Raw genomic sequence first — 24,892 nt, 5'->3', positions numbered from 1 at the left:
TAGTTCTGACTCCTGAAGCTCTGCCGTGCTGCACTTCTAGTTCTGACTCCTGAAGCTCTGCCGTGCTGCACTTCTGGTTCTGACTCCTGAAGCTCTGCCGCGCTGCACTTCTAGTTCTGACTCCTGAAGCTCTGCGTGCTGCACTTCTAGTTCTGACTCCTGAAGCTCTGCCGTGCTGCACTTCTAGTTCTGACTCCTGAAGCTCTGCCGTGCTGCACTTCTAGTTCTGACTCCTGAAGCTCCGCTGTGCTGCACTTTTAGTTATGACTCCTGAAGCTCTGCCGTGCTGCACTTCTAGTTTTGAGTCCTGAAGCTCTGCCGTGCTGCACTTCTAGTTCTGACTCCTGAAGCTCTGCCGTGCTGCACTTCTAGTTCTGACTCCTTAGGGCGAAGACACATGGGGCGATTAATAAAGTTGCAGCGACACAATTGTACTCTATGGGCAGAAAGTCGCTGTGACTGAGTTAATTAAAAGTCGCGGTGACTAATCGCCCCGTGTGTCCTCGCCCTTAGTAGCCACGACAAGTAGCTGCTACTAGTTGCTTCGTGTATCTTCACCCTAAGGTATGGAGATCCAAATTATGGAAAGATCCCTTATCTGGAAAACCCTAGGTCCCAAGCATTCTGGATAACAGGTCTGATAACCCTTATATAGGCAGTATATGCACATTTATATATACCTTTTTGATTTGCACAGAAATCCCAGTCTTTTTTGGATGATATATATACAGTGGTGTGAAAAACTATTTGCCCCCTTCCTGATTTCTTATTCTTTTGCATGTTTGTCACACTTAAATGTTTCTGCTCATCAAAAACCGTTAACTATTAATCAAAGATAACATAATTGAACACAAAATGCAGTTTTTAAATGAAGGTTTACGTTATTAAGGGAGAAAAAAAACTCCAAATCTACATGGCCCTGTGTGAAAAAGTGATTGCCCCCCTTGTTAAAAAATAACTTAACTGTGGTTTATCAATTTCAATTTTCAATTTCAATATCAATTTGTGTAGTCACCCCCAGGCCTGATTACTGCCACACCTGTTTCAATCAAGAAAGCACTTAAATAGGAGCTACCTGACACAGAGAAGTAGCCCAAAAGCACCTCAAAAGCTACACATCATGCCAAGATCCAAAGAAATTCAGGAACAAATGAGAACAAAAGTAATTGAGATCTATCAGTCTGGTAAAGGTTATAAAGCCATTTCTAAAGCTTTGGGACTCCAGTGAACCACAGTGAGAGCCATTATCCACAAATGGCAAAAACATGGAACAGTGGTGAACCTTCCCAGGAGTGGCCGGCCGACCAAAATTACCCCAAGAGCGCAGAGACAACTCATCCTAGAGGCCACAAAAGACCCCAGGACAACATCTAAAGAACTGCAGGCCTCACTTGCCTCAATTAAGGTCAGTGTTCACGACTCCACCATAAGAAAGAGACTGGGCAAAAATGGCCTGCATGGCAGATTTCCAAGGCGCAAACCACTTTTAAGCAAAAAGAACATTATGGCTCGTCTCAATTTTGCTAAAAAACATCTCAATGATTGCCAAGACTTTTGAGAAAATACCTTGTGGACCGACGAGACAAAAGTTGAACTTTTTGGAAGGTGCGTGTCCCGTTACATCTGGCGTAAAAGTAACACAGCATTTCAGAAAAAGAACATCATACCAACAGTAAAATATGGTGGTGGTAGTGTGATGGTCTGGGGTTGTTTTGCTGCTTCAGGACCTGGAAGGCTTGCTGTGATAGATGGAACCATGAATTCTACTGTCTACCAAAAAATCCTGAAGGAGAATGTCCGGCCATCTGTTCGTCAACTCAAGCTGAAGCGATCTTGGGTGCTGCAGCAGGACAATGACCCAAAACACACCAGCAAATCCACCTCTGAATGGCTGAAGAAAAACAAAATGAAGACTTTGGAGTGGCCTAGTCAAAGTCCTGACCTGAATCCTATTGAGATGTTGTGGCATGACCTTAAAAAGGCGGTTCATGCTAGAAAACCCTCAAATAAAGCTGAATTACAACAATTCTGCAAAGATGAGTGGGCCAAAATTCCTCCAGAGCGCTGTAAAAGACTCGTTGCAAATTATCGCAAACGCTTGATTGCAGTTATTGCTGCTAAGGGTGGCCCAACCAGTTATTAGGTTCAGGGGGCAATTACTTTTTCACACAGGGCCATGTAGGTTTGGATTTTTTTTCTCCCTAAATAATAAAAACCCTCATTTAAAAACTGCATTTTGTGTTTACTTGTGTTATCTTTGACTAATAGTTAAATGTGTTTGATGATCAGAAACATTTTGTGTGACAAACATGCAAAAGAATAAGAAATCAGGAAGGGGGCAAATAGTTTTTCACACCACTGTATTATAAAATTGGCATGTTTTTTTTTATTTTTACCCACAATGCAGCATTTTTGCCAGGATAATAGTAGGTTCCAGCTAAGAAGTATTCTCTGCGTGATGAACCGCAGTCTGTAGCCCCCCCTGCCAAGTCTCTAAGCCCCCCAAAGGGGCCAGTCCTTCTGTATGGGAAGCTTTAAATGAATTGCACATTCAGCCGCACCTACTGTAGGAAAGCCCTGGGCTGAACAGATCCCATGATTATACGGACACTAGTAGCCAATCCACTGCCTGCCCCCCAAGGTACAGAATTGGGGGGGGGGGGGGAGAGAGCAGCCGTGATATAGCCAATACAATTAGGAATTTACAACTGATTCTGTAAACATTAAACTTTAATGATGATTCCCCTTTACCCTTTATCATGACAAATTCCAACCCAATCTCCTAGTGAACTTCCCCTTTAAACTCAGAACACTGTTTGTCTTGTAACGTTGTACTTTTTCTTTTTAATCATCTCGGACCTCTGTTATTTCTAAAGAACCCGTCAGATGCGCCGATAACGCGAACGCCAAGCACCTCACACATGACAAAAGCTTCAGGCATCGGGAACATTTTAATTGGCTTAGTTACACGGCCCCATATGGCCGACATTCCGCCGGCGTATTGTTCATCCGAGCAACACGTCAAATAAAAATCTTTTTTTTTTTTTTGTTCTTTTTTTTCTCCTTTTTTCATTTTTAGCAGCAACATTGTCCTCAGTTCTGTCCAGATTATTGTCAGATACGAGTGGAGGCGGCCATGTTTGTGACTGTACAAGGAAGCGCCTCCAGGGGGGGACGGAGCAAACAGTGGAAAGGCCACGTCACGGATCGAGGGGTTGGCTTCATCCTTACGCCTTCATATTGATGCAAATAAAGGGAAAGTTGGCCTGGAAAAAAAACAATAAAAGTATGAGAACTATAAGTGGGTTATGTGTTTATTGGGTTTATTTAATGGTTAAATGATTCGCTTTTCTCTGTAATAATAAAACAGTACCTGTACTTGATCCCAACTAAGATATAATTACCCCTTATTGGGGGCAGAACAGCCCTATTGGGTTTATTTCATGGTTAAATGATTCCCTTTTCTCTGTAATAATAAAACAGTACCTGTACTTGATCCCAACTAAGATATAATTACCCCTTATTGGGGCAGAACAGCCCTATTGGGTTTATTTAATGGTTAAATAATTCCCTTTTCTCTGTAATAATAAAACAGTACCTGTACTTGATCCCAACTAAGATATAATTACCCCTTATTGGGGGCAGAACAGCCCTATTGGGTTTATTTAATGGTTAAATGATTCCCTTTTCTCTGTAATAATAAAACAGTACCTGTACTTGATCCCAACTAAGATATAATTACCCCTTATTGGGGCAGAACAGTCCTATTGGGTTTATTTAATGGTTAAATGATTCCCTTTTCTCTGTAATAATAAAACAGTACCTGTACTTGATCCCAACTAAGATATAATTACCCCTTATTGGGGCAGAACAGCCCTATTGGGTTTATTTAATGGTTAAATGATTCCCTTTTCTCTGTAATAATAAAACAGTACCTGTACTTGATCCCAACTAAGATATAATTACCCCTTATTGGGGCAGAACAGCCCTATTGGGTTTATTTAATGGTTAAATGATTCCCTTTTCTCTGTAATAATAAAACAGTACCTGTACTTGATCCCAACTAAGATATAATTACCCCTTATTGGGGGCAGAACAGCCCTATTGGGTTTATTTAATGGTTAAATGATTCCCTTTTCTCTGTAATAATAAAACAGTACCTGTACTTGATCCCAACTAAGATATAATAAATCCTTATTGGAGCCAAAACAATCCTAATGGATTTAATTACTGTTTAAATATTTTTTTAAGTAGACTTAAGGTAGGAGATTCAAATTACAGAAAGACCCCTTATCCGGAAACCCCCAGGTCCCAAGCATTCTGGATAACGGGTCTCATACCTGTATGTTTATTAAAGGGGAGGTTCACCTAAAGTTAATCTTTAGTATGTTATAGTATGTTCTATAACTTTGCAATTGTTCTTTATTACTTATTTCTTATAGTTTTTTACTTATTTGTCTTTTTCTTTTCAAATTTCAAATTGGGGTTGCTGACCCCGACAGCCAAGCAACTATTGCTCTGTGAGGCTACAATGTTTAATGGTTATTGTTCCTTTGTATTATCTTTTTTATTCAAACCCCTCCTATTCATATTCATGGTCTCTCATTTAAACCAATGCCTGGTTGCTAGGGTAAATGAGACCATAGCAACCAAATAACCGCTGAAATACTAATCTGAAGAGCTGCTGAAGAAAAAGTTAAATAAATAAAAAAAACAAAAAGTAAAAAAATGAAGACCAATTACAATTGAGCGAGCGTTTGATTCTTGGCACCCCTGGTTATTCTACATTCGCTTGTTCTTTACAATAAACCCTTGTCAAAGGGTTACTCTACCCCTTGGGCACCCCATACACAAAGCCTTTGTAAAATATACCCCATAATACCCCATACTCAAAGCCTTTGTAAAATATATCCCATAATACCCATTATACAAAGCCTTTGTAAAATATACCCCATAATATCCTATACACAACGCCTTTGTAAAATATACCCCATAATACCCCATACACAAAGCCTTTGTAAAATATACCCCATAATACCCCTTATACAAAGCCTTTGTAAAATATACCCCATAATACCCCATATACAAAGCCTTTGTAAAATATATCCCATAATACCCCATATACAAAGCCTTTGTAAAATATATCCCATAATACCCCATACACAAAGCCTTTGTAAAATATATCCCAAAATACCCCATACACAAAGCCTTTGTAAAATATATCCCATAATACCCCATATACAAAGGCTTTGTAAAATATACCCCATAATACCCCATATACAAAGCCTTTGTAAAATATACCCCATAATACCCCATGCACAAAGGGTTTGTAAAATATACCCCATAATACCCCATACACAAAGGCTTTGTAAAATATACCCCATAATACCCCATACACAAAGGCTTTGTAAAATATACCTCATAATACCCCATATACAAAGCCTTTGTAAAATATACCTCATAATACCCCATACACAAAGGCTTTGTAAAATATACCCCATAATACCCCATACACAAAGGCTTTGTAAAATATACCCCATAATACCCCATACACAAAGGCTTTGTTTTAGTGGACTGAAATACATATAACATTTTTTATCCCACCATTTGAGCAAGAATATACATTTATTGGCTATTTTCCCCTCTTTTGGTCACTAGAGCATATTCCTGCACAGCCATATGTTGTGAGTTCACAATATTTATTATACACTTGATGTTCCCTTGCAATTGGCCATATTTGTTTTTTAAGTGTAGAGAACATAGTCGTGCCCTTTGGTATCTCTCATAACAAGATATTTCCATCCAACTAGAAGCTCCATTTATTGCCCATGATAATCATCTGACCAGTGAGGGAACCTGTAGGGTCCAGACAATTCCCATTCCAGCCAATGGAGGGGCAATTGCAAGGGTTCCCACCAATCAAGTTGAAGATCAGATGCTCAAACGGTACTTACACAAGTCGCTACACTTCTATGTTGGGGTCGGTGAATCCCCGTTTCCCTTCGTTGACCAGAGTAGGACGCTCAGCCCTCGTGTGCCAAACCAAGACCTGTCATGGGGAGAAGAGGTTCATTGGGTTTATATTATATTTTGTTTTTTTTTACAATTTTTTTGAAAATATCAGCTTAAGTATGTTACCCAGTGGCGTAACTACCTATACCCTGCTCATTAGCCTCCCTCCCACTCCTCCTTGGGGGCCAGGGGAGGAGGAGGATAAAAGGAGCGGAAATCAGGATTGGATGGCAGGAATTTATGTGTCTGTTGCCCCCCCCAGCTTTTGTGCCCCAGGCACGTGCCTCTTCCGCCTACCCCTACTTCTGGCCCTGCCCTCCAACCATTTTTAAAAAAAAATATCAGTGGGCTGGGAGGGGGTGGAGGGACTTTTAAGTGCTTTTCTGTGTAATAATAAAACAGTACCTGTACTTGATCCCAGCTAAGATATAATTACCCCTTATTGGGGGCAGAACAGCCCTATTGGGTTTATTTAATGGTTAAATGATTCCCTTTTCTCTGTAATAATAAAACAGTACCTGTACTTGATCCCAACTAAGATATAATTACCCCTTATTGGGGCAGAACAGCCCTATTGGGTTTATTTAATGGTTAAATGATTCCCTTTTCTCTGTAATAATAAAACAGTACCTGTACTTGATCCCAACTAAGATATAATTACCCCTTATTGGGGCAGAACAGCCCTAGTGGGTTTATTTCATGGTTAAATGATTCCCTTTTCTCTGTAATAATAAAACAGTACCTGTACTTGATCCCAACTAAGATATAATTACCCCTTATTGGGGCAGAACAGCCCTATTGGGTTTATTTCATGGTTAAATGATTCCCTTTTCTCTGTAATAATAAAACAGTACCTGTACTTGATCCCAACTAAGATATAATTACCCCTTATTGGGGCAGAACAGCCCTATTGGGTTTATTTCATGGTTAAATGATTCCCTTTTCTCTGTAATAATAAAACAGTACCTGTACTTGATCCCAACTAAGATATAATTACCCCTTATTGGGGGCAGAACAGCCCTATTGGGTTTATTTCATGGTTAAATGATTCCCTTTTCTCTGTAATAATAAAACAGTACCTGTACTTGATCCCAACTAAGATATAATTACCCCTTATTGGGGCAGAACAGCCCTATTAGGTTTATTTCATGGTTAAATGATTCCCTTTTCTCTGTAATAATAAAACAGTACCTGTACTTGATCCCAACTAAGATATAATTACCCCTTATTGGGGGCAGAACAGCCCTATTGGGTTTATTTAATGGTTAAATGATTCCCTTTTCTCTGTAATAATAAAACAGTACCTGTACTTGATCCCAACTAAGATATAATTACCCCTTATTGGGGCAGAACAGCCCTATTAGGTTTATTTCATGGTTAAATGATTCCCTTTTCTCTGTAATAATAAAACAGTACCTGTACTTGATCCCAACTAAGATATAATTACCCCTTATTGGGGGCAGAACAGCCCTATTGGGTTTATTTAATGGTTAAATGATTCCCTTTTCTCTGTAATAATAAAACAGTACCTGTACTTGATCCCAACTAAGATATAATTACCCCTTATTGGGGGCAGAACAGCCCTATTGGGTTTATTTAATGGTTAAATGATTCCCTTTTCTCTGTAATAATAAAACAGTACCTGTACTTGATCCCAACTAAGATATAATTACCCCTTATTGGGGCAGAACAGCCCTATTGGGTTTATTTAATGGTTAAATAATTCCCTTTTCTCTGTAATAATAAAACAGTACCTGTACTTGATCCCAACTAAGATATAATTACCCCTTATTGGGGCAGAACAGCCCTATTGGGTTTATTTAATGGTTAAATGATTTTTAAGTAGATTTAAGGTATAGAGATCCAGATTATGAAAAAACCCGTTATCTGGAAAACCCCAGGTTCCAAGCATTCTGGATTGTAATTGAATATATTTCAATAGATCACTTTAGGGCAAAAAACCCAACACCATAATAAATCCAAAGGCCATATAATATGCACTTAATTAATTAAATCTCCAGCGGGGGGGGGGGTTTAATATTAATGGAATATTAATTGTTGCCAGATTAGAGGTGATACCAGATTAACCGCGCTAAAAGCCAGATTACATTATTACAATGCAAGCTTTCAAGGCTACATTAGTTTCTTCCTCAGGCAGATAATGTTAATTATTGTTAGAAAATCCGTGTATTAATTTGTCATTTAAAGGACAAGTAAAGGCAAAGAAAAGGCAGAATATTTTTCAGCAGTCTCCCCGACGCCAGTTCCTTGCCCTTTAGGTCGGCCTGCAGTACTTGTAACATAATAGGAGGGCTATGGGGAAGGCAATAAGGATGGCTGTGTGACCGGCAGCCTCAGAAACAGTGCCGTCTTCTGGTGAGCTTTCTTCCCCAAGTAATTTTCCCCGTCTTAAGGCCTTGTGGGATGGAGGAGAGGAGAAGGATAGGGGCTATAGATGTGATGCCTCTTGGTGATACATCAAATGAATCCGATTGGACAATTTGGAGAGAGGTTGCCACTGATGCAATTGGAACTGTACTGTAATTGGTGCTGACTGGTTCCAGAGATGTGACAATAATGGTAACAGACCCAGTGGCTGTGGGGGGCAAGGAGCGTGGAAGACCCAATGGCTAAAGCAGAATATTAAAAAGGCCATCTAATGCTAGGTATGGGGGCCCCCAGAAAGAATTTGTTATTGGAGCCAGAAATGAGGGTCAGACTGGGCCACATGACATCGGGAAAACCCCATGTCGACCCAGACCCAATCCCCACCTGCAAGTATGGTCACTGCCCGGTTGCCATTGTTTCCCCACAGAGAGTATAAGGTACATGTGTGGGGGGGCTGGCAGTGGAAGCCCCTAAGAGAATGTAGGGGCCCCTGGTGTAGCAGCCCCAGTTGGCCTTACACACCCTAGTCCGACACTGCCTGGAATGTGTCATTCAGATGCTTCCAAACACTGAGGCCCCAAAGCAGTGGACGGGTCACCCAACTTGGAACGTTTGATTGAACTTTGGGGGAAATGTTCTAGACACGTCAAGAAATCCTGCCTGAAGGTCAATAGGATCATATATGAAACAAGGTGACCTTTTATGAGCTGTCCAAGAAGGCTGACTTGTTAGGAAGTAGGACCCTGCCTGAAGGTCAGTAGGACCATATATGAAACAAGGTGACCTCTTATGAGCTGTGACTTGTTAGGAAGTAGGACCCTGCCTGAAGGTCTATACCTAAAAAAGTCTTCACAGATCCCAGGACACCAGTGGCACCAGTATGGAAGCACCTGCTTGTTGCATAACTGTAGGTGAGGCTAAAAGGTAAGTTTTATGTGTTGGCAGTTCTTTTGAGATGCCCCCTCAGGGCCCGGACTGGCAATCTGTGGATTCTGGTAAATGCCAGAGGGGCTTCTATAGACAGTCACTATTTAGTGGGCTGGTGGGGGGCCCGGGACCAATTTTAACTCCCAGTTCAGACCTGTTCCTTTAGACCAATCACCAGTGTTGAAATCCTAATCTCTCATTTTACTTACTCAACAATTACTCAGCATCGTCAGCCGCTTCTCCCGACTGTTCCCCCTAATTGACTGATTGGCAGCCAAGTGCGGGCAATGGCCAGATGGCCTCCTTTCAATCAGCAGAAGGCACAGTATTTGCTCCCAAAGGCAGTTGGGTAGGAAAAGCTTGGAAGCTGCTTTTTTTAATGTAAATAATTAAGCGTATATCACGCTGTGCATGGATTTCAAAGAATCCTGATGAAAGTGAAATTAATTTCATTGGGATTCATAGCATAGTGCACGTAGGATGGTAATGCCATGCACGTATGGGCCTTATAAAGTGTAAGCGTAATATTCTATGTTGTGCCCTCCCACTCCTGTACATAACTAATGGGGATATGGGGGAAAATGTAACTATAAAGCCTAAAAATGCTGTATATATTGAAGTATATCAGCCCAGAGGTACAGCAGCCATAGAACAGGAATGATCCAGGCCTTGTTAGGCCCTCTCCTGTGTGTCAGCGGCACTGCACGTGCTCAGAGGGCTCTGGGCTGAGAAGCTAAACGTAGGGGACATCGGTAATCATCAAAAGACATTAAAGTGTCATTTTTCTTTCATAGAAACTGATGCTGCAGAGCTGACTATCAATTAAGTAAATAGAGACTGCACTGGTTTCTATGTGTTATGTAACATGAATCTGAACTATTAATTACTTTTATAATAATTACTATAATTAGTAATTATGATGAATTACTATTATTACTTTTAGTATGTTACAGAATGAAAACCAATTACAGAGTTGCTAGGGATAGGATTCCTAGTAACTTTGTAATTGGTTTTCATTATTTATTTTTTTATAGTTTTTTTTAATTATTTTACTTTCGCTTTTGCCTCTTTCCAGCTTTTAAATGGGGGGTCACTGACCCCGGCAGCCAGAAACCATTGCTATGATTTATTTTTATTGGTACTTTTTATTACTTATCGTTCAGGCCCTCTCCTTTTCATGTTCCCATCTCTTGTTTAAACCACTGCCTGGTTGCTAGGGTAAATAAGACCCCAGTAACCAGGTAGCTGCTAAAATACCAAACGGAGAGCTGCTGCAAATAAAAAACTCAATAAATGAAAAAACATTAAAAATAGAAAACGAAGACCAATTGGTAATTGTCTACATGTTAAAAGTTAATTTAAAGTTGAACTGCCCCTTTAATCAGGCTTGTATATATACAGTATATTGTTAGGTGGGTCCCTAAGCTCAGGTAAGTGACAGCCACCCAGTTCAAATTTAGAACTACTGGGGGCATCTTTGGGGGCACAAATCTTCCCTGCTAAAGGGGCTGCCAGCAGGGCCGTCATCAGGGATGCACAGGGGGGGACAGCCGCCCGGGCCCAGGCAATTACACCTTTAAAGGGGGCCCGGCTGTGCTACAGTTTTCTTAGTAGATCGGACCCCCTTTAATTAATTCCGGGTCCTGTCATTGGTGGTCAGCGGGTAATCCGATTGGTCGCGCCACTTCTTTCTGCAGTCAGAAGTGCAGAGGCGTCGTCCAGGAAGGAAGTCGCCGGAGGAGCCCGAAGAAGACGCCAAAGGGAAGGGGGGCACTGCTGGACTGGGCTGGCTACCAATGTATTAGGGGGCACTGCTGGGCTGGCTACCAATGTATTAGGGGGCACTGCTGGGCTGGCTACCAATGTATGAGGGGGCACTGCTGGGCTGGCTACCAATGTATTAGGGGGGCACCGCTGGGCTGGCTACCAATGTATTAGGGGGGCACCGCTGGGCTGGCTACCAATGTATTAGGGGGGCACCGCTGGGCTGGCTACCAATGTATTAGGGGGGCACTGCTGGGCTGGCTACCAATGTATTAGGGGGGCACTGCTGGGCTGGCTACCAAGGTATTAGGGGGGCACTGCTGGGCTGGCTACCAATGTATTAGGGGGCACTGCTGGGCTGGCTACCAATGTATTAGGGGGGCACCGCTGGGCTGGCTACCAATGTATTAGGGGGGCACTGCTGGGCTGGCTACCAATGTATTAGGGGGGCACCGCTGGGCTGGCTACCAATGTATTAGGGGGGCACCGCTGGGCTGGCTACCAATGTATTAGGGGGCACTGCTGGGCTGGCTACCAATGTATTAGGGGGCACTGCTGGGCTGGCTACTAATGTATTAGGGGGGCACTGCTGGGCTGGCTACCAATGTATTAGGGGGGCACTGCTGGGCTGGCTACCAATGTATTAGGGGGCACTGCTGGGCTGGCTACCAATGTATTAGGGGGCACTGCTGGGCTGGCTACCAATGTATTAGGGGGCACTGCTGGGCTGGCTACCAATGTATTAGGGGGGCACTGCTGGGCTGGCTACCAATGTATTAGGGGGGCACCGCTGGGCTGGCTACCAATGTATTAGGGAGGCACCGCTGGGCTGGCTACCAATGTATTAGGGGGGCACTGCTGGCTACCAGTGTATTAGGGGGGCACTGCTGGCTACCAGTGTATTAGGGGGGCACTGCTGGGCTGGCTACCAATGTATTAGGGGGGCACTGCTGGCTACCAGTGTATTAGGGGGGCACTGCTGGGCTGGCTACCAATGTATTAGGGGGGCACTGCTGGCTATCAATGTATTAGGGGGGCACTGCTGGCTACCAATGTCTCATGTCTGTGAGTGCTTTATACTGATGGGAGGGGCCATTGGGTGAGTTGCCCTGGGGGAGGGGGCATGGAACCCAGAATGTTTTGTTGTGAGGGGACCCCGTGATTTCTGATGGCGGCCCTGGCTGCCAGGGCCAATGACTGAAGCCCAAAACAAACCATGGAGTACTTTTTGCAGGACTCTTTATTGAGCTTTAGTTGCCCTTTAAGCGTAACAATGGTAAATGGCTTGGCAAAAGCAGATTTGGAGCGGAACTGGATGTGCTGACCCAAATGGACACATAGTTCATAGGAAGCAGGGATAGTGCCTGTGGGGGGGTGTTACTGGGGGCTCAGCTGGGGAGGATCAGGGCCATTATCTGCTTGGCTAAAAGCATCACACCGGTGGCCAATAGTCATTTACTATAAACCCCACCCCCCTCACACCATATCCTGCAATAGTGAGAGACTGAAACTATAAATCCATTCTTTCTAAATTATTAATCAGGAGTCAATCTGCCTGGGAGAGAATGAAACGGCTGGAGGTGAGTCTGCAATCATCTATATGGAGCTGAAATCTCTACGGCCATTTTATAGGCAGGGATTGCCTAAACTGCTGTTAATGGTTGTTGAGATAAGTAAATACGTATGTGCACTAATGCTTTCTGTGTAGGTTTAATGGCGTTGTGGTTGGGTGATCTGAGCAGCTCTAAATGCCCTTCCCAAAAGCCTGTCTGAAAGGGGTTCTATTAACACCTAATAAACAGCAACACTGGGAAGTATGGGGCCTGCCAGCCGGACAGTGGCTATATGTGCTTTAAAGGGAAACTACACCCCCAGAATGAATACGTAACCAACAGACAGTTTATATTATATTAAGTGGCCTATTAAAGAATCTCCCCAAACTGGAATATATATATCAGTAAATATTGCCCTTTTACATCCTTTCCCTTGAGCCGCCATTTAGTGATGGGCTGTGTGCTCCCTCAGAGATCAGCTGACAGGAAGTGATGCAACTCTAACTGTAACAGGAAGTAGTGTGGGAGCAAAAGGCAGAACCCAGTGTTAGTGTTTAGTGTTAGCCAGGGTTGGCAGAACATTAACCCTAGGAATGCACCCAAACAGCCACCCTCTAACCAAGGGACCCCCAACCTTTTGTACTTGTGAGCCACACTCAGACTTAGTGTTGGGGAGCCACACAAGTATGAAAAAAGTTCTTTGGGGCCAAATAAGGGCTGTGATTGGCTATTTGGTAGCCCCATGTGACTGCTGGCCTGCAGGAGGCTCTGCTTGGGGTAAAACTGTGTCTCTGGGCTTCCAAAACTTGCCTCCAAGCCAGAAATATAAAAATGGCACCTACTGTGAGGCCGCTGGGAGCAACATCCAAGGGGTTGGTGAGCAACATGTTGCCCCAGAGCCACTGGTTGGGGGTCACTACTCTAACCCCTTAAAAACCTAAAAATGATTGGATTGTCCCAACGTTGACAGCTTTTAGGCAGGGCCATATTTATATACTGTATAAAGGCACTGGAGGGCCTGTGTCTAGAGGGGGTGCCTTGGTGTGGGGGGGGGGGGTGAGCAACATGTTGCTCCCTATCGCTGCTTCGGGGGGGGGGGGGGTGACCCACGTTTCCTTCACCAACCCCTTGGGTGTTGCTCTCAGTGCCCCCAAACCAGGGAGTTATTTTTGAATTCCTGACTTGGAAGCAAGTTTTGGTTGAATAAATACAAGTTTTTCTACCAAATAAAGCCCCCTGTAAGCTGATAGGGTGCATAGAGGCCCCTAATAGCCAATCACAGCCCTTATTTGGCTCCTCCATGAACTTTTATGGTGCTTGTGTTGCTCTCCAAGTCTTTTTACATTTGACTGTGGCTCATGAGTAAGAAAGGTTGGGGACCCCCTGCCTTATACAATAAAAAAAAGTGTAAAAAATGCAAAATCTAGAAAATGATCTGCATGGAATTGCCCTGTTGTTTTATCAAGCAACTCCATTCCTGTGTTCCCGAGCTATGTGGCCCCTGGGCACTCTGGGCACATTGAGTCCTCCCTGCTTGGGTTATCATGCCCAGGTACCATAGTGGCAGGATCAGAGAGAGGGCAAGGGCAATGGTAGCCCTTAGGCACCTTAGGCAGCAGAGCTCAGTATACGGTGTGACGCGTAATGGGGGAAAATGTGCCAGACCCCTCCCCGGCCGCCACCAGATTGACCAATGGAAATCCTGCAGCAGAGCTGGGGGGTGAGGGGTCTGGCACATTTTCCCCCCATTATGTCACCAGAAGTGACGCATCACAACACTTCTGTCATATGGGGGGGGGGGTATAACACTGCCTAGGGTGGCACCGGACCTAAATACTTCCCTGCTTTCAGGTTGGGGTTACCATTGCCCCTTGCCCTCTCTCTGATCCCCCCACTATGGTACCTGGGCATGATACCCCAATGTGCCCAGAGTGCCCAGGGCCAATGCCACATTGCTTGATGGAACAAGGAGGCAATTCCGTGCCGATAAATCAGAGATCTCGTTAACAAAAGCTGCAGGGCACAGTGGCTGGATAGATAATATCCGAAGCAGGGACGGCGTCCAACCCGCGCTACTGACAGAAGGCTTTTGTGCCTCGTTTTAAACGATAGATGCCAGATGTCACTAATTCCCCTTCCAAAAAATGAATGACGCAATCTAAAAAGATTGAAATTAACAAATATCTATTAACCATCTTCTCAGAGGATTAAATTGCCTAAAATATGAAAAATACCCCTGGGCAGAGCAATGGGCACTTCTCTTTCTTTACTCGCAACCCACTGGGAAAGTTCTAAATGTAGATTTTGCGATAAGGCTCTGTTTTATTATTACAGAGAAAAGGGAATCATTTAACCATGAAATAAACCCAATAGGGCTGTTCTGCCCCCAATAAGGGGTAATTATATCTTAGTTGGGATCAAGTACAGGTACTGATTTATTATTACAGAGAAAAGGGAATCATTTAACCATTAAATAAACCCAATAGGGCTGTTCTGCCCCCAATAAGGGGTAATTATATCTTAGTTGGGATCAAGTACAGGTACTGTTTTATTATTACAGAGAAAAGGGAATTATTTAACCATTAAATAAACCCAATAGGGCTGTTCTGCCCCAATAAGGGGTAATTATATCTTAGTTGGGATCAAGTACAGGTACTGTTTTATTATTACAGAGAAAAGGGAATCATTTAACCATAAAATAAACCCAATAGGGCTGTTCTGCCCCAATAAGGGGTAATTATATCTTAATTGGGATCAATTACAGGTACTGTTTTATTATTACAGAGAAAAGGGAATCATTTAACCATTAAATAAACCCAATAGGGCTGTTCTGCCCCCAATAAGGGGTAATTATATCTTAGTTGGGATCAAGTACAGGTACTGTTTTATTATTACAGAGAAAAGGGAATCATTTAACCATGAAATAAACCCAATAGGGCTGTTCTGCCCCCAATAAGGGGTAATTATATCTTAGTTGGGATCAAGTACAGGTACTGTTTTATTATTACAGAGAAAAGGGAATCATTTAACCATTAAATAAACCCAATAGGGCTGTTCTGCCCCCAATAAGGGGTAATTATATCTTAGTTGGGATCAAGTACAGGTACTGTTTTATTATTACAGAGAAAAGGGAATCATTTAACCATTAAATAAACCCAATAGGGCTGTTCTGCCCCCAATAAGGATTAATTATATTTTGGTTGGAATCAAGTACAAGGTAGTCTTTTATAAACAGAGAGGAAAGAGAATTCATTTTTTAGATTTTTGAATTATTTGATCAAAATGGAGTCTATGGGAGATGGGCATCACGTAATTTGGAGCTTTCTGGATAACGTGTTTCCAGATAACGAATCTTATACCTGTACAAGTGTCCCACCCACAGCTGAAGAAGTTGTAGGTCAGCAACATCTCACAGGTTCAAATGTTATTGCCCTTCAAAAGGTTTGTTCATTTTTATGTTAACTTTTACTATGATACAAAGAGTAATATTCTGAGACAATTTGCAATTGGTCTTCTTTTCATAATATTTGTTTTTATGAAAATATGCTTAGAATTGGCTATTTTATAACATACTAAACCACCCCATAACAATGAAGAAGATACCCACCTTAGTGCAGTTGGCTGCTTTGGCCTCAAGTCCATCCATGGTGACCAGGTCTTTCAGCAAGCTGGTCTCCTGATATCCACCCTTTATTCCTTCCAGCCGGAAATTAGCGTGGGGTCTTTCTAGAATAAGCCGCAGGCTGATGGCGAATCCGGCCATGTCGATGGCAAAGGGCCGGTTTGGGTCAAAAACAGTCTTCCAGCCGACCACTCTGCCTGATGGACTGACCCTCGGAGACTCGAACCTCAGTCCTCCTACAAATGCCACCGGCCAAACGGACACTGTTCGCGTGTAGCGCATCTGTACGAGGCAGAAAGACATGAGAGTCAGTCGGGAGTCATTTCACATTGTAGGAGAGGCAGAAGAGAAATAGGAAAATAATACAGGTATGGGATCCGTTATCCGGAAACCCGTTATCCAGAAAGCTCCGAATTATGGAAAGCCTGTCTCCCATAGACTCCATTTTAATCAAATAATTCAGAACTTTAAAACTGATTACCTTTTTCTCTGTAATAATAAAACAGTACCTGTACTTGATCCCAACTAAGATATAATTACCCCTTATTGGGGCAGAACAGCCCTATTGGGTTTATTTAATGGTTAAATGATTCCCTTTTCTCTGTAATAATAAAACAGTACCTGTACTTGATCCCAACTAAGATATAATTACCCCTTATTGGGGCAGAACAGTCCTATTGGGTTTATTTAATGGTTAAATGATTCCCTTTTCTCTGTAATAATAAAACAGTACCTGTACTTGATCCCAACTAAGATATAATTACCCCTTATTGGGGCAGAACAGCCCTATTGGGTTTATTTCATGGTTAAATGATTCCCTTTTCTCTGTAATAATAAAACAGTACCTGTACTTGATCCCAACTAAGATATAATTACCCCTTATTGGGGGCAGAACAGCCCTATTGGGTTTATTTAATGGTTAAATGATTCCCTTTTCTCTGTAATAATAAAACAGAACCTCAGGGGTGGGGGACCCTGTGAGGGGTTAGGGAGGCTCGGGGGGTTATCGAGTGCAGGGGACCCCCAGTCCGACCCTGGCTAGGGTTGCCACCTGTCTATATTATTTACTAGGGTGGCCACCCTAAAAGCTGGCCACGTATGGCCAGACATATGGTTGCTGACTAAGCCGCTCCTAATTGAGTCAGGAGTATATTGGACATGTATGGCCTATTCAGCCCTTGCCTCAGTACACATGGTTTGGAACAGTGGCGTTACTATAGAGGAAGCGGACCCAGCAAGGGGACAGGGGGGGCCCGGACCGCCATGTCTGCTTCCTCTATAGTTCTAAGAAATCCTCCCCTCTCTCCAGCTATTCTCCTTCCTACCAAGTGCGAGTGGCCATATAGCGAGGGGGACAAAAGCGAGGGGGTGGGTGGAGGGAGGGCTGGGAAGGTGCGCGCTGGCCCCTCTGAAGATTATTTGCAGGGGGGGGGGCAGTGTTGTTGTTACACCACTGATCTGGAACAATAATGGGGCTCTGAGTGCAACTTTACAGAAGTACAAGGAGCGTCTCTAGGCACAAGTGACTGACATTAATCCGGTACGACTACTTTCATTTTTGCCTGACTGCAACTGTGGTTACGGCTGTAAAATACGACCCTATGGTCTAATAAATACAGTGGGAATTTCATATATAATAGCCCAGAACATACAACATGTTAAATACAAGGCCAGTTCTATATATGATGCCCTCACAATGCTTTGCTGGATAAATACAGCCCCGATTTCATGCAAAACCCCAGAAATGTCTAGGTGTTGGATTAGTCTCTCCAAGCCTTTAGGGGGAAGACACACAGAGCTACTAGTAGCAGCTACTTGTCACGGCTACTAAAACAGACAATGCTGATCATTTACTGATAACTGTCTCTACATGTGTGTTTAGCAGGGGCAAATCTCAGTATAGTCTATGGCAGGGGATTTTCTGGCATTTAGTAGCTGCTACTAAGTAGCTCCGAGTGTCTTCACCCTTATTGAAGTTCACCGCTTTACCCTGAAGGCAGGTCTGGACTGGGATTCAACATAGGCCCTGGCATTTAAAATACACAGAGGCCCAAACAGCCCCCCCCATAGTGACTGTCTATGGCACCTTACAGCAGCCCCTCTGGCATTTGCCAGAACCCACAGATTGCCAGTCCGGGCACAGTGGCACTTAGAAGGATACTTGTTCTAAAGGAAGGCTGTTAAACATCAAATACTAAAGGTGCCCATACACGGGCCATTTCTAGCTGCCGATATCAGTCCCTTAGACCAATTTGGTAGCTTATTGGCCCGTGTATGGGCATTAATGATGGGCCTGCCCGACTGACATTTGGCCAGATCTCGATTGGGCAGGTTTGAACAATCAAATTAGAACGACAGTATAGGCGTCCGTCAGTTCGGGGACCGCTTCAATAAGCCAATGCAGTCCCCAATCCGACGAAAGGTCCCTATACACGGGCCGATCCGCTCGCGATGTTTCGGATCTTCTCTCGATATCCCCACCTATGGGTGGGTGACATCGGGAGAATCCAGGCCCTGGGGCCAAACGATTGAATTATAACGATAGGTATAGGAAAAGTCGGTCCGGGGACCGCATCAACGAGCCAATGTGGCCCCCGATCCAACTAGATTTTCTAACCTGCCCGATTGAAATCTGGGCAATTTCAGGCCAGATATCGGTCGGGCAAGCCCGTCGGTAGTGCCCCTACACAGGCCGATTAGCTGCCGAATCAGTCTAAGGGACCCATATCGGCAGCTAGAATCGGCCCGTGTATAGGGACCTTTAGTCGGATTGGGGACTGCATTGGCTTATTGAAGCGGTCCCCGAACTGACGGACGCCTATACTGTCGTTCTAATTTGATTGTCCAATGACTGAATTAGCACGATATCGCCCACCCGTAGGTGGGGATATCTGGATAAGATCCGCTGGCTTGAAAACCTCGCCAGGTGAGCGAATCTTAGCATGTTTGACCACCTTAAGATTTATGGTAGAGGGGCCGAAGGACACTTTTAGGACATTTTGTCACCTGAGTGGTTGGGTGTCAAAATGATTTAAGTCGCTCCCAATTCACCAGGAGGTGTGGGTGCAATTGTCTTTTTGCCATTTATCCCAGGCTCCCTAATGTGTGCGGGGCAAGAATAACAGGAGTGTTGGGCAGCTCCGTCCCGTACTGGGCAGCGCCATAATCAGCTGGAACCTTTGTCATTAAAAGATGAAATTCACGGCAGCGCAGCTTGGAAATAAAAAGCCTGTAAATAATGTATCGTTTGGGCTCTTTGTTATTCTCGGCTGTAAATCAGTGTTTTTCCTCCTCGCTGTGAGCTCCTCGCCTGCTCTTTCCCGAATGCAAAGTTGACTGCGGCGTTTTCTGCATTCTGATCCGGAACTGGAGAAATATACGGCGCTGGCAATGCGGCTCCCTGCTATGTTAAAACAGCCCTTGCCTCTCACACCCCCAAAGGGAACAGGCATCGCCATGGTAACAGCTGATGCCAGGGGGACCCCCCACTCCATCAAGTCAGAAATGTAAAGTCAAAGAGAGGTAAACAATTAAGCAGAAAAGCTAAAATTATCCCCAAACCAGCAAAATAAACTGAAATGAAGCATTTTATACACGGCGCTTACGGAAAGGGCATCGCTCTTATTGAGGGACGGCAGGGGGGCAGCAGGCAAAGCTGTTGTGTGGGGGGGTGGAGGGAATTGGACTGGGGGGAAAGATGGATTTTGCTGCAGGGAGGGGACACTTTTGCAATTGACATTATTTAATTTTTCTTTCCGTTTGAAAGGTATTAAGCTGTATATTAACTGCTAATATAATTAATTTTGTAACAACATCGCCAACTGCTGGTCAGATCCTGCAACTGCACAGTTGGACAGATACATTAAAATGAAAACAGAGAATTGTCCTGATGTTGCTCTGCTCAGGAAAGACGTGAGAAAGGCATTCTGAGGCTTCTGAGCTCTTTACTGAGTAGACAGGGTCGGACTGGGGAGTGCAGAGCCCACTAGGGCTGCTGCCCCGCAGGACCCCTGCCGCGGACCCCGCACCACCCCAGGGGCCATCTGCCCCCTGCCCAACCCCCTCCCCCTAGCGCGTGTACAGCATACTTACTTTCAGCATGTCGGGGGAAGGGGTTCAGCGGCCCAGGGGAGGCAGATTATTGGCCCGGGGGAGCACTGGTGGGGATCGGGTCTGGGCTGGCCCATTCTGACCCTGTGAGCACAGCAACATCAGAACAGTTCTCTGTTTTCCTTTTGAAGTATCCCTCTCCTATCTCTCCCATTCCCACTCCTACAGTTACATGAACTGACCAGCAGGTGGTGCTGTTGTTACAAAAGTAATCTTTTTAGCAGTAAATAAAATTTAAAAATATTAGCTGTAATATTGGTGTGTAGACTTGGATTTCTTACTATTGAGTGCTATTCTGATACCTACTGGGAGCTGCTATCTTGCTCCCTTCCCATTGTTCTGCTGATTGGCTGCTGGGGGGGAGGGGGGATATCACTCCAACTTGCAGCGCAGCAGTAAAGTGTGTCTGAGTCTGAGCTTTCAGCCAGCGCTACACATTAGAACTGCTTTCAGCTAACCTATTGTTTCTCCTACTCCCATGTAACTGGAGGAGTCCCAAGCCGGACTTGGATTTCTTACTATTGAGTGCTATTCTGATACCTACTGGGAGCTGCTATCTTGCTCCCTTCCCATTGTTCTGCTGATCGGCTGCTGGGGGTGAGGGGGGGGGATATCACTCCAACTTGCAGCTGAAGTTTATTAGAGCACAGGTCACATGTTCTGTGTGCCCACCCTCCCAGATTAGTACATACCTCCTCAAACAGTTCCAGGCTGTAAGTATTATCATCATCAGCAAAGTAGACGACCCCTTCAGGTGGGTTGGAAGCATTGATATTGTCTCTGAGCCAGCGCAAACCCAAATTCCTCTGAGTGGTCCCCCGGGGACTATGAGAAGGCGTCCGGGATAGGCCGATTTTCAAGCTCCGCGGGCTTTCTACATTCAGGTGGGTGAAGTTGATCCCGGCCTTCTCCAGCAAATTGGCCACCAGCTTGGTCTTCCGCGGCGAATCCTCCACCACGATCCAGTGCAAATTGACGACGTGAAGGAAAGTGTTGGCCAGTCGGACCAACTCGGCCTTCTGGACGGGGCGGGTGTAGGTGGGAGTGATGACGTAGATGGTGGGGATATCCTCAGCCCAGGGGGGGGGACGAGAGTAAACATAGGTCCGGACGACGACGGGGGTCTGACGGGTGGCATGTTGGTGGCCACAGTGGGGGTCGTCCTCCTTAGCCGGGGTCACATTGTGGAACAGAGGTTTGGCCGTGGCGTTGTCACCTGTGTCTTCTGCAATAAAACAAGTAAGAAATCAGCATTTGGGCAATAAGGTTTGGGCCGGGGGGGGGCAAGGCTTTCTGCCCCAGGAATCCCAGGGGCCCTTGGTAGGTCTATGAGGCATTCATTAAAGGGGTGGTTTAACTTTGAGTTATAGAATGCCCTATTCCTAGCAACTTTGCAATTGGTCTTCATTATTTATTTGTTATAGTTTTTGAGTTATTTGCCTTCTTCTTCTGACTCTTTCCACTTTCAAATGGGGGTCACTGACCCCGGCAGCCAAACCCTATTGCTCTGTGAGGCTCTAGTTTTATTGTTATTGTTACTTTTTATTATTTATCTTTCTATGCAGGCCCTCTACTACTCATATTCCAATCTCTTGTTCAAACCACTGCCTGGTTACTAGGGTAAATAAGACCCTAGCAACCAGATAGCTTCTAAAATACTAAATGGAGAGCTGCTGAACAAAAAGCTAAATAACTGTAAAAACATAACAAATGAAGATCAGTTGCTAATTGTCTCAGAGTATCAATGTCTACATCATATTTTAGGGGGATTTTTTAAACTATTTTTAAAATTTACTTCCAAACCATAGAGGAAGCAGAGCATTCCCCCCCCCCCCCCCCCCCGCAACAGCAGGTTCTGCTTCCTCTATAGTTACACCAGTGATTGGCCAGACTACAGGCCGATCCAATCAGATCCTAACTGGTCTGTCAGGGTAAAAATCCCAGTCTGCCTCTAATCCAGTGTATAAGAGAACATGTCACAGGGTCCAGCCAATTGGATCAGGGTTGGATTGCACAGGACTGTGGGTAATGCCAGTTTGTGGGTGATGCCAGTTTGTGGGTAGATGCCAGTTTGTGGGTAGATGCCAGTTTGTGGGTAGATGCCAGTCTGTGGGTAATGCCAGTTTGTGGGTAGATGCCAAGTAGGATTACGCAGCCACCTGTGGGTACCCAGTCAGGCTAAGCTTGTGGGAAATTAAATGATATAATTGCAATGTCCTTGGTTTTGTGCCTGTTGCCTCCCTAATGTGCTGCGTATAGTAAGGCACCCCCTAATGTGCTGTGTATAGTAAGGCACCCCCTAATGTGCTGTGTATAGTAAGGCACCCCCTAATGTGCTGTGTATAGTAAGGCACACCCTAATGTGCTGCGTATAGTAAGGCACCCCCTAATGTGCTGTGTATAGTAAGGCACCCCCTAATGTGCTGCGTATAGTAAGGCACCCCCTAATGTGCTGCGTATAGTAAGGCACCCCCTAATGTTCTGTGTATAGTAAGGCACACCCTAATGTGCTGCGTATAGTAAGGCACCCCCTAATGTTCTGCGTATAGTAAGGCACCCCCTAATGTGCTGCGTATAGTAAGGCACCCCCTAATGTGCTGCGTATAGTAAGGCACCCCCTAATGTGCTGCGTATAGTAAGGCACCCCCTAATGTGCTGCGTATAGTAAGGCACCCCCTAATGTTCTGTGTATAGTAAGGCACCCCCTAATGTTCTGTGTATAGTAAGGCACCCCTTAATGTGCTGTGTATAGTAAGGCACCCCCTAATGTTCTGCGTATAGTAAGGCACCCCCTAATGTGCTGCGTATAGTAAGGCACGCCCTAATGTGCTGCGTATAGTAAGGCACCCCCTAATGTGCTGTGTATAGTAAGGCACCCCCTAATGTGCTGTGTATAGTAAGGCACCCCTTAATGTGCTGTGTATAGTAAGGCACCCCCTAATGTGCTGCGTATAGTAAGGCACCCCTAATGTGCTGCGTATAGTAAGGCACGCCCTAATGTGCTGCGTATAGTAAGGCACGCCCTAATGTGCTGCGTATAGTAAGGCACCCCCTAATGTGCTGTGTATAGTAAGGCACCCCCTAATGTGCTGTGTATAGTAAGGCACCCCTTAATGTGCTGTGTATAGTAAGGCACCCCCTAATGTTCTGTGTATAGTAAGGCACCCCCTAATGTTCTGTGTATAGTAAGGCACCCCTTAATGTGCTGCGTATAGTAAGGCACCCCCTAATGTTCTGTGTATAGTAAGGCACCCCTTAATGTGCTGTGTATAGTAAGGCACCCCCTAATGTTCTGTGTATAGTAAGGCACACCCTAATGTGCTGCGTATAGTAAGGCACCCCCTAATGTTCTGTGTATAGTAAGGCACCCCTTAATGTGCTGCGTATTGTAAGGCACGCCCTAATGTGCTGCGTATAGTAAGGCACCCCCTAATGTTCTGTGTATAGTAAGGCACACCCTAATGTGCTGCGTATAGTAAGGCACCCCCTAATGTTCTGCGTATAGTAAGGCACCCCCTAATGTGCTGTGTATAGTAAGGCACCCCCTAATGTGCTGCGTATAGTAAGGCACCCCTAATGTGCTGCGTATAGTAAGGCACCCCCTAATGTGCTGCGTATAGTAAGGCACCCCCTAATGTTCTGTGTATAGTAAGGCACCCCCTAATGTTCTGTGTATAGTAAGGCACCCCTTAATGTGCTGTGTATAGTAAGGCACCCCCTAATGTTCTGCGTATAGTAAGGCACCCCCTAATGTGCTGCGTATAGTAAGGCACGCCCTAATGTGCTGCGTATAGTAAGGCACCCCCTAATGTGCTGTGTATAGTAAGGCACCCCCTAATGTGCTGTGTATAGTAAGGCACCCCTTAATGTGCTGTGTATAGTAAGGCACCCCCTAATGTGCTGTGTATAGTAAGGCACCCCCTAATGTGCTGCGTATAGTAAGGCACGCCCTAATGTGCTGCGTATAGTAAGGCACGCCCTAATGTGCTGCGTATAGTAAGGCACCCCCTAATGTGCTGTGTATAGTAAGGCACCCCCTAATGTGCTGTGTATAGTAAGGCACCCCTTAATGTGCTGTGTATAGTAAGGCACCCCCTAATGTTCTGTGTATAGTAAGGCACACCCTAATGTGCTGCGTATAGTAAGGCACCCCCTAATGTTCTGTGTATAGTAAGGCACCCCTTAATGTGCTGTGTATAGTAAGGCACACCCTAATGTGCTGCGTATAGTAAGGCACCCCCTAATGTTCTGTGTATAGTAAGGCACCCCTTAATGTGCTGCGTATTGTAAGGCACGCCCTAATGTGCTGCGTATAGTAAGGCACCCCCTAATGTTCTGTGTATAGTAAGGCACACCCTAATGTGCTGCGTATAGTAAGGCACCCCCTAATGTTCTGTGTATAGTAAGGCACCCCCTAATGTGCTGTGTATAGTAAGGCACCCCCTAATGTTCTGCGTATAGTAAGGCACCCCCTAATGTGCTGCGTATAGTAAGGCACCCCCTAATGTGCTGCGTA

The 24,892-nt window shown here is 44.7% G+C and overlaps 1 protein-coding gene across 2 annotated transcripts in view; it reads right to left on the bottom strand.

The window, feature by feature from the left end:
• Positions 1 to 2,932: 2,932 nt before the first annotated feature.
• Positions 2,933 to 24,892, bottom strand: part of b3gat1l (beta-1,3-glucuronyltransferase 1 like) — a 68,035-nt gene continuing 46,075 nt past the window's right edge. The window contains exons 3-6 of one of the 2 annotated variants that reach the window (XM_012957068.3): positions 21,069 to 21,601; positions 16,252 to 16,548; positions 5,955 to 6,049; positions 2,933 to 3,266 (exon numbers count right to left, since the gene is read on the bottom strand). In XM_012957068.3, coding sequence (XP_012812522.1) covers positions 5,963 to 6,049; positions 16,252 to 16,548; positions 21,069 to 21,601 — 917 coding nt within the window. In that variant the 3' untranslated portion in view covers positions 2,933 to 3,266; positions 5,955 to 5,962. 2 annotated transcript variants of the gene reach the window in all.

This window comes from Xenopus tropicalis, chromosome 2, assembly GCF_000004195.4.
Source record: "Xenopus tropicalis strain Nigerian chromosome 2, UCB_Xtro_10.0, whole genome shotgun sequence".
NCBI classification, from domain to species: Eukaryota; Metazoa; Chordata; class Amphibia; order Anura; family Pipidae; genus Xenopus; species Xenopus tropicalis.
The sequence above is the reverse complement of the archived record's forward strand: the minus strand, read 5'-3'. Positions and strand labels throughout refer to the sequence as shown.